This window comes from Notolabrus celidotus, chromosome 23 (assembly GCF_009762535.1).
Source record: "Notolabrus celidotus isolate fNotCel1 chromosome 23, fNotCel1.pri, whole genome shotgun sequence".
Taxonomy (NCBI): domain Eukaryota; kingdom Metazoa; phylum Chordata; class Actinopteri; order Labriformes; family Labridae; genus Notolabrus; species Notolabrus celidotus.
Genome location: NC_048294.1, coordinates 1941256 through 1950214, shown reverse-complemented (window position 1 = coordinate 1950214; position 8959 = coordinate 1941256). Strand labels below are relative to the sequence as shown.

The window sequence follows — 8959 nt, the reverse complement described above, 5'->3', positions numbered from 1 at the left end:
ATCGGTGTGTTGAAGCTTTCTGTTGGTGCTGCCAAGACAGCTGGTGGTGAAGTCACAGCGTCTGTCGGAGGGATGGATGTGAGCGATTTTATAAAGTAGTGAAATGAAAGAAAGGTGGAGACAAAAAGAAGTAAAACTAAAGCAGAAAGCAGCAATGAACGGGCCCTCACACACTTACAACCACCGCCTGATGTGCAGCAGGTGTTGCTGTGTACTGTAACAGTGTGCACCCTTACTTGGGGGGGCATTTTTCACATTCAAAGCTAGGTGGTGCTCTTCCTATTAGTTTTAGGATATGGGTGCTAGAAGCTTTTTTGTGCATCCTGATGCCCTGAATATGCATATCCGAAATTGTGCACGTAGCTGAAAAAAACGTTTATGGGGAGGGTTATTTTACCTTTATTTTTAACCCTTTAGGGGGCGCTTTGGAGCAGATTTTAGAATTATTTGGACGAGAGTCCTAAAATATATAACTGGGACTTGTGGCAGATGCGTGTGGCCAATTTGGTGAGATTTTGTGCATTTCAAAGCCACCAAAAATCAATTTCCTTTCATTTTATTATATTTAATTTTATTGATATATTACCATTATAACTGTTATTAAAATTATTACTATATATGGATATTTTTTGGGAGATATGTCATGTTTTGTTTTCTGTTTTTTCTCTATGCTTGCTGAAAAATTGAAAAAAGTAAATTATGGCTTGTTGTGTTATCATTTTTGTACTTCAATACATTGGATGCACAGTATTCCGTTGTAATAGTCACTCACTATATATGTTTTTGCTTTTGTGACTTCCGGTGTTGATCTGTCATTGTAAATTTGCCATATTTCTCAATAAAAATATTTAAAAAATAAATCAATCAATCAATTTCCTGTTTATGGCGAGACAAGTGCGTTTGATGCATTGCCTGAACGTCTGCCACACCCTCAATTTTTAGGTTTTGCTACCTTTTTCTGATAACTTTGAATCGTCAATGTGTCTACTACAAAATGTGTGTGGTTTGGACTTGATTGGAGAAAAGGCCTAGGGCAAGATCTTTTAAATACGTACCCTTGCGAATCAGGTGGAAAACTGAAAAAGAAAAACAAGATGGCCAACTTCCTGTTGGGATTTCACTATGATATTAGGTATCTTTTTTGTAGGTCTTGGCCTGATAGATATGTGAAAAAAATGTCATGCATGTAAGTTGAACCGTGTTGAAGGGGGCGCTATTGAGCCATTTTTTTGACTTTTTGCACGGGACCAAAAGAATATCGAAATTTTCACCATGCCTGATGAGTGTGTGAAGTTTGGTGAGTTTCCAGGCATGCTGAAGGCTCCAAAAAGGCAATTTACTTTACTAGGTAGAAAGACAGAAAAATAAAGAAAGTGGCGAAACTTTGGCTGGAGCTACTCGTCACAAGTGCTTGTATTTCTGGTGTGTGTGTGTGTGTGTGTGTGTGTGTGTGTGTGTGTGTGTGTGTGTGTGTGTGTGTGTGTGTGTTTGTTGGTGTGTGTGTGTTGCAGGTAACTGTGGTTTTTTTGATCAAACATGCATAATTTCTCTACTTCATCGCTGACAGTCGTATATTAACCAGAGTAAAAATTCAACAGCCTCTGCTCATGCCAACCTTTTGAAGTCGCCGCACTGAGCGACCTCAAGAGAAAAAAATATATATCATGATGAAATTCTGGTGAAATTTCCCTTTAAAATAGATTTCCCAGATAGAAAGGCAAACTCCACTTCTCCATCTCATCCTCAGCGGTTCACAATCTTTCCCTCGGTCGCGTTCCTTTTCTGTGCTTTTCTCACAAAACCCTCCGAATTCAATCCCATTCCTCTTTTTCTATCCCTTCCTTTCACACCGCCGTTTATCCTCTTCACAAGAAATATCACCATATATTTTTATTCATCAGGTTAAAGTGTACTTATTAAGGAAGAGCTGAACGAGAAGCCAGAATATTGTAGGCAACTCAAATAGAAGCAAAGACAGTCTTAAGAAACCAGAATAGTCCTCATAACTATTATTAGAAGTCACTTATTATTATTATGATCGTTATTATTATTACTAGTATAACTGTTATTAGGATAAAATAAAGTTCCTTGGCCCTTGTTGATGCAGAGAGAGGGGGTGCAGGCTATCGACAGCAGAGCAATGGTTCCATGCTGTTTCCGTTCATCCCAGTGATTCGGTCAGAGTTTAATCCAGAGTTAAAGGGGAGGTTATTCCGTTTTGTCGTGGTTAAAGCTCACAATTTCCAGTCTGGCAGAAGTCCGGGGACCCATGTCCAATCCATTTGGCAGGAGGTAAATCAGAGTTCAAGTTTAGTCCTGTTCCAATTCCAATGATTTCAAGCCGATTTAATTCCATTTTAATCCAGTGAAGTTTGGTTAAAGGGAAAGACAGGGTCGCGTGTTTGAAACCAAACGTGGACTTTTGACGATATTCCCGTTCTGAAAAGTTGCTTTGGTTGGTTGTAATTCCATAATGGCCATGCGTGTTTGAATCTCCCAAAGGAAATTTGTACTCTTCCTCTGTGGCATGTCTGGAAATGTCTGGCAGATGTTTATGAAGACAGTTTGACCGTGGATATAATGTGATATATGTAGTCCCCATCACAAACTGAGTCTCCCAGAGACCAGCACAGTTAGTAATACATGTTTGTAATTTAGGATTCTCGTGATCGTCACAACAGCTGGGGGGTTAACTCCCTTATGAGCTACTTTCTTTGCACATCTGGCCTCTTGCTAGTTAGCTCTATCAAGCAAGGTCAGATTATAGACCTGACTTTGGCAGATCAGTTACTGCCTCTGTGGTTAGCTCACCAAGTCTAGCTAGGTCAATCAGTTTAGGGTAGATGCACACCCGTACTCTCTAGCTAGTAGCTCACTAGCAGTTACTTTGGTAGCTGTTATATCACTTGAAGGTCATCTGATAGCTCCCTACCAGATTAGCCTTCCTACAAATTTCCCTGAGGGGATCATAAAGTGTGCGGCAATGTATCATACTGAGTCGTGTCTTTACTCTGAAGTCACTTTGCTCACTCAGCCGCTAGCTAGTAAGTGAAGTCAGCGGGGATTAGCTCATGAGCAGGTTACTCACTTGGTTCCCTCAGTAGCTTGCTAACGGGTTGCTTTGCTTGCTCCCTATTTGGAGCTTTAACTCACTCGTCCATTTCTTTGCAAGCCGACCTTCTTTCTAGCTAGTTAGCTTATTATTTAGATACTAAGCTTTTTGGCAAGTACCCTAGTTATCTCCCTTTCGCTCTCTGGCCAACTATTAACTGGTTAGCTTGGTTTTCTTTGGCCACAGTGCTTGCTAGCCAATCCGTGCAATTCTATTGACCCTGACCTTCTCTCTAGCTAGTTAGCTTATTATCTAGATGGGTACCTCTTTGGCAAGTTACCTAGTTAGCTCCCTTTCTCTCTGGTTAGTTATACCAAGTAATAACTGGTTAGCTTGGTATCTTGTTGGCCGTAGTGCTTTCTAGCTAATCCGTGCAATTGATTTGGAGTTCACTAAAGTGACTGTGACACATTCCCTTCCTCGACAACCTGACGATGTCAAACTGTCTTTATGAACATCCGCCAATGAGGATCCCTTCTGCTGTCACAGGTCCAACCAGAACCATCACTGAGGCTGCTCCGTTTTTGGAAAGTCGGCACTCTAGTAGAACTCCACGTCGGAATTCCAGAATCCGCTCTGCTGAGTTCTAGAACAGATTCCATTGAATTCCCGGCCCTCCCATCGCCCTCCCTCCCTCTCTCTCTCTCTCTCTCTCTCTCTCTCTGTCCCTCTCTGTGTGAAGCCGTTAGCAAACAAACAAAGAAAAACAGTTTGTCCTTTTCTCCTATAGCTGCGTGGTGACAGAGTCCTCTATGACCTCGCAGGTGTCCTCTATGACATCGTCGCAAGGTCCCACCCAGCCGCCCATCAGCATAACCCCACCTCCTCCCCCTCCTCCTCCGTCCACACCGCCCTCGCCTGATCCTCCCACGCCTCCGCCCTGGAAAACGTCCTCGCTGGAGTCCAGGAGGCGTGAGCTGGACTCGGACATGTTGGAAGCACAGTGCAGGGATTGGCAGGGACACGGGGGTGGGAGGGGAAGTGTCAGAAGGGAGTCCCGCCCATTCGTTCTCCGTGGTGAGAACGAGGGGTTATTGATGTCGACTGAGCGGCCCACCTCGTGCAGGTGAGTCTCGCTCCTGGTCACGTTACTGAGTCCAAAGTCGGAGTGGCTGTGGCTCCCTAAGGGGCGCAGCAGCCCGTCAGAGATAGTGTAGGAGGGTGGGGACTGCAGGGGGAGAGGCAGCGGTGGGGCTTTGCGTTTGGAGCGTGAGAACAGGTAGGAGAGGCGCTTGAAAGAGTCTGTCTTTGATCCTGGAGATGAGAGGCGTTGAAGGCGAGTCCTTGTGCGAGAAAGTGACGAGGACAACGCCATGGCGAACGACGAAGACTGGGAGGGGAGGACGGAGGTGGAGGATGAAGGCATGACGTTTGTCTTCAGCCCGTTGCTCTTTGGTTTCCCATCCTCATCCTCCTCCTCTTCCCCCCATCCGATGCCTTCCTCCAGATCCACCTCGTCGTCGTCCCCCGTTTTTTCCATCTGGGTCATTCCTGATATGGAGCGGACCAAAGCGGACACCCCTTGTTCTGGTTCGGGCAGCTTGTCGTCCTCCAGCGGAGTCATGAACGTCACGCCCTTTGACCTTTGGCCTCCACTGCCGTCGCCTGATTCGCTGTCATCCTCTGAGGCCCCGGCGCCGTCATCTTTCGCTGTTTCACTGGAGGAGGAGTAGTGCCGCCGTGGAGGACGCCGATTGCCGAGGAGGTCCAGGACTTCGTAACGGAAACTGGAAATGTCTTGCTTCAACTCCTGGAAAGAAATGGAGAGAAGTATTTTGAATTTTCATGTTAGGATGCCAAAATTGGTAAATCTTAATAAATACTTCATTTGGGCGAGGAGTGCTTAAAACTATCTTTGCGTTTTGATCAGATTCAAACAGGAAGAAGGGAATAAGACGAGTAAAAGGCCTCAAAAAGACTGACACTGGAAGGAAGAAATAATGATGTGTCATGAAGGCTACAAAGTTTTTTCTGAAGGATGGTGTGATAGTCTCAGGAAAGTGAAAACTGGGAGGAAACAGCGAGCGGCGGAGAGGGGGAAAGTAAAGAGATAAGACTGGTGACTGGTGTCAGGATGAGGGAGAGGAGGTGAAACATCAATTTGTCAAGGCAGAGGGTGAAGAGGAGGGTAAGGACTCAGGGGGATGGTGGCGAGGAAGGGGAGATCGAGGTCAAGAGGCAAGCAAGTGAGAAAGAGTGAGAGTGAGAGATGAGTGGAAAAAATAGAAGGGAAATGTGTGACTGAGAAAAATGGTCAGTTCAGGGAAAGACTCAACAGCACTCTTTCTTTAGCGCCGTGTGAAGCGCAACACCCAGAATCTCTACGGGCGAGTCTTGTTGTTGGTTTTCAATCTGGACGCTTGATAAGCTTCAGGGCTCAAAGGGGTTGGATGTAATTACTTGAGTAAACATCAACCGGCCACGAGAATTGAAGCTAATTCAGAAGTGGTAGAAGTGGTGTCCACTTGAGGCTGGCTCCACATACACACCAATTCAAAAGAAGACGATCTTTACATCAGAAATAAACATGTTTACAGCCTGGTTCAAAAAATGAGTTTAATCTGAATATGTTGCGGCTGACTGACGATTTATCCAAACCAAAACCGACACGCCGCGGAAGGCTAAGCACGGGAGTTTACCTGTGACGCGCACTCACAGAAACACACATCCACTTCTAATGCTCGTTAATGCTCTTTATTTCTCACGATGCGCAACTTGAACAGATGCTTCATACAATACAAGACAAAGTACAGAACGGCAAAACTAATGTGGTGTTAAGCGTAGCGGTCAACAGAAAGTGTCACTCCCGACTCACCCTTCCTCGTTAACAAACCAACAGACTACAGGTGCGTGGAATTACTTGTAACCACCGCGCCCACACCCACAGTGACGTACCCACCACTCAAGTGCCAGCAGAGTGCACACACCCCCCTCACATCAATATACAGCACTTACCAACACGTCACATATAAAACACACACATATGGCTCCTACATTCCGGCCCCTAATTATGCTAAAACACTAATTACACAACAACTAACCTGTAGGAGACAGAAACTGCAACAAAATCAATCAGTTAACAACATTACATTCAAATACAAATCCATCGAGTCCAAAAAACCCCCAAAGACTCTAGCTGGAAGTTTTAGCTGAAGTTCATTACCATGTCCATTTGCGAATGTCCAAGTCAAAAAAAAAAACAATAAAGTCCATGTCTGCAAAAAGCTCAAGAGTCAATTCAGGTCTTCATGGCTCCTCTGCTTCTTGAAGAAGGCACACCTTAGTGATGGGCCTGTCCAGGCAGCTGGTCTTCGTCTTAACACGAATCTGTCTCACCAGTCCTCTCTTATCAGGAACAGCTTGCACCACTCTTCCAGTGAGCCACGAGTTACGAGGCGCAGACTCATCCACAACGACAACGAGATCTCCAGGGACGAAGTTCCGTCTGGTGCTCTGCCACTTCTGTCACTCCTGAAGTTGAGGCAAGTACTCCTTGACCCACCGCTTCCAGAACAAATCAGCATCTTCTCATTTAGCCTGTCTTCAAGCTGCCTTTCACCCAAGCCAGACTGAGCGAAAGCTGCTCTCAACCGCTTCCTCCTTTGACTAAGAGCCAAAAGCAATGTCTTAAACCTAAGGAGCCAACAAACCATCCTCTTCAACTTAATCCAAGAGGAGAAATAACATATGAAACGCATAACCAAGCCCGTCTGCTCATCAGCTTGGATTGCATTCACAGACACAACTGTCTTAACCTCAGGATCTTCTGGAGAGAGCTTCCCAGAGACATCAGGGTTTTCAGGCCAATCACTTTCAGGCTCGACAAGAAACTTGGGCCCTAACACCCAAGCGTCAGCCTTCAAGAAGGATCCCACTTTAGCCCCTCTGGAAGCCAGATCTGCAGGATTACTCAATGTATTCACGTACCTCCATTGCGATGGACTGGACAGTGTGAGTATTACTGACACCCGATTTGCAACAAAGGTTTTGAATCTCACAGTTTCGTTCCTGATGTACTTCAACACGGAAGTACTGTCAGTCCAAAAAACGGAATTTTGCAGAGGCAAATGCAACACCTTCCTCCACAGCTTATCCATCCTGCCTGCAACCACTGCTGCTGTCAATTCCAGACGAGGAATAGTGACGGATTTCAATGGAGCTATGCGGGCCTTTCCCATCACAAATGCACAGTGGACTTGCCCCTTGATGTTACGCTGTAACAGGTAGGTCACTGTTCCATACCCATCCTCGCTAGCATCCGCGAAATGGTGTAGCTGGGCAGAAGAGACTTCTCCAAAGCCAAGAGGTTTCAAGCACCTTTCAACCCTGAAATTCTCAAGCTGATGGAGTTCCTTGAGCCAGGCTATCCATTCTTGGGCCACCATGACTGGCAAGGGGTCATCCCAACCAAGCTGACTTCTGCACAACCTCTGAAGGATTCTCTTTGCAGAAAGTACAACAGGTGCCAGGAATCCCAAAGGGTCGTAGATGGAGCTGATGACCGACAAAATCCCTCTCCTTGTCAGAGGCCTGTCCCTGAGTGTGATCTTAAACTTAAAGACATCTTCCTGGACACACCATTGCACCCCCAAGGCTCTTTCCATGGGCAAGATATCACTGTCCAAGTCGAGATCCTTAACTTCAATAGATCTTTCCTCTCGAGGAACGGCAGCAAGCACAGTGCGCCTATTGCTAACCCATTTGGTTAGCTGGAAGCCTCCTTTAGCACAGATAGCACAGAGATCTTGATAAAGCAATACTGCCTCCTCTTCAGAACCAACAGATACGAGGCAATCGTCCACATAAAAATTATGCAGAATGGTGTCAATGACCTTAGGACTGAACTGACCTCGGTTATCTTCTGCACACTTTCTTAAGGCAAAACTTGCACAACTTGGAGATGACGTGGCTCCAAAGAGATGTGCAACCATTCTATGATCCACAAGGTCCTGATTGTGGTCTCCATTTGGCCACCAAAGAAACCTTAACAGGTCCAAGTCTGAGCTTGCTACTCTGACCTGATGAAACATAGCTGCTATGTCAGCCATAAGTACAACAGGCTCCTTTCGAAACCTGCCAATGACGCCAACCAGGGAGCTAGTAAGGTCTGGGCCTTGAAGAAGCTGGGAATTTAATGATGTTCCTTGGAATGTAGCAGCACAATCGAAAACAACCCTCATCTTCTTCTTCTGAGGATGGTACACCCCATGGTGTGGTATGTACCACACCCTCCCATCACAACGACCCATATCCTCAGTTGGTACCCTTTCAGCGTAACCCTTAGAAATTATGTCGTCCATGAAGTTGGTATAATCACCATGCAAAGCACTGTCCTTTTTGAACCTCCTTTTGAGACTCAGTGCTCGCTGCTCGGCCACCTTCCTATTATTAGGCATTTTCAGGTCACCTTGCTTCAAAGGCAAGCCAATGCTATAATGGCCATCAACCAACCTAGCTGACTCTAAAACGGACTCCATAAAGTGTCGGTCTTCCCTAGACAGCCCGAGTTGTTCGTCCTGAGCACATTCAGGAAAGTCTGTCTTTGTCTGCTGCTCCCAGAGCTCATCAAGCTTTGCAACAGAAATCCTGTTAACAGTGACATCATACTCCACACAGTTATCAGTGATGCACTCTCCTCTAAGAGGACCATTCACAGTCCAACCCAACATCGTTTTAACCGCATACGGACCACCATTCACGCTGCGAACAACCTCCCATGGCTCAAGGGCCCTGGGAACGTTGGTTCCAATAAGTAGGTCCACGCCTGAGTCAATCTCTGCTATCTTTAAATGCTCTAGGTGTGGCCATCTTACAAGATCTTCCTGTCTGGGAATGTTACCTTGATGG

At 45.8% G+C, this 8959-nt stretch overlaps 1 protein-coding gene across 1 annotated transcript in view; it reads right to left on the bottom strand.

Annotated features, from left to right (window-relative positions):
• Nucleotides 1-576: 576 nt before the first annotated feature.
• The window catches only part of LOC117807847 (short transient receptor potential channel 5-like), a 57448-nt gene continuing 49065 nt past the window's right edge, over nucleotides 577-8959 (bottom strand). The window contains exon 10 of the mRNA XM_034677257.1: nucleotides 577-4862. Coding sequence (XP_034533148.1) covers nucleotides 3837-4862 — 1026 coding nt within the window. The 3' untranslated portion in view covers nucleotides 577-3836. The remainder of the gene's footprint in view (nucleotides 4863-8959) is intronic.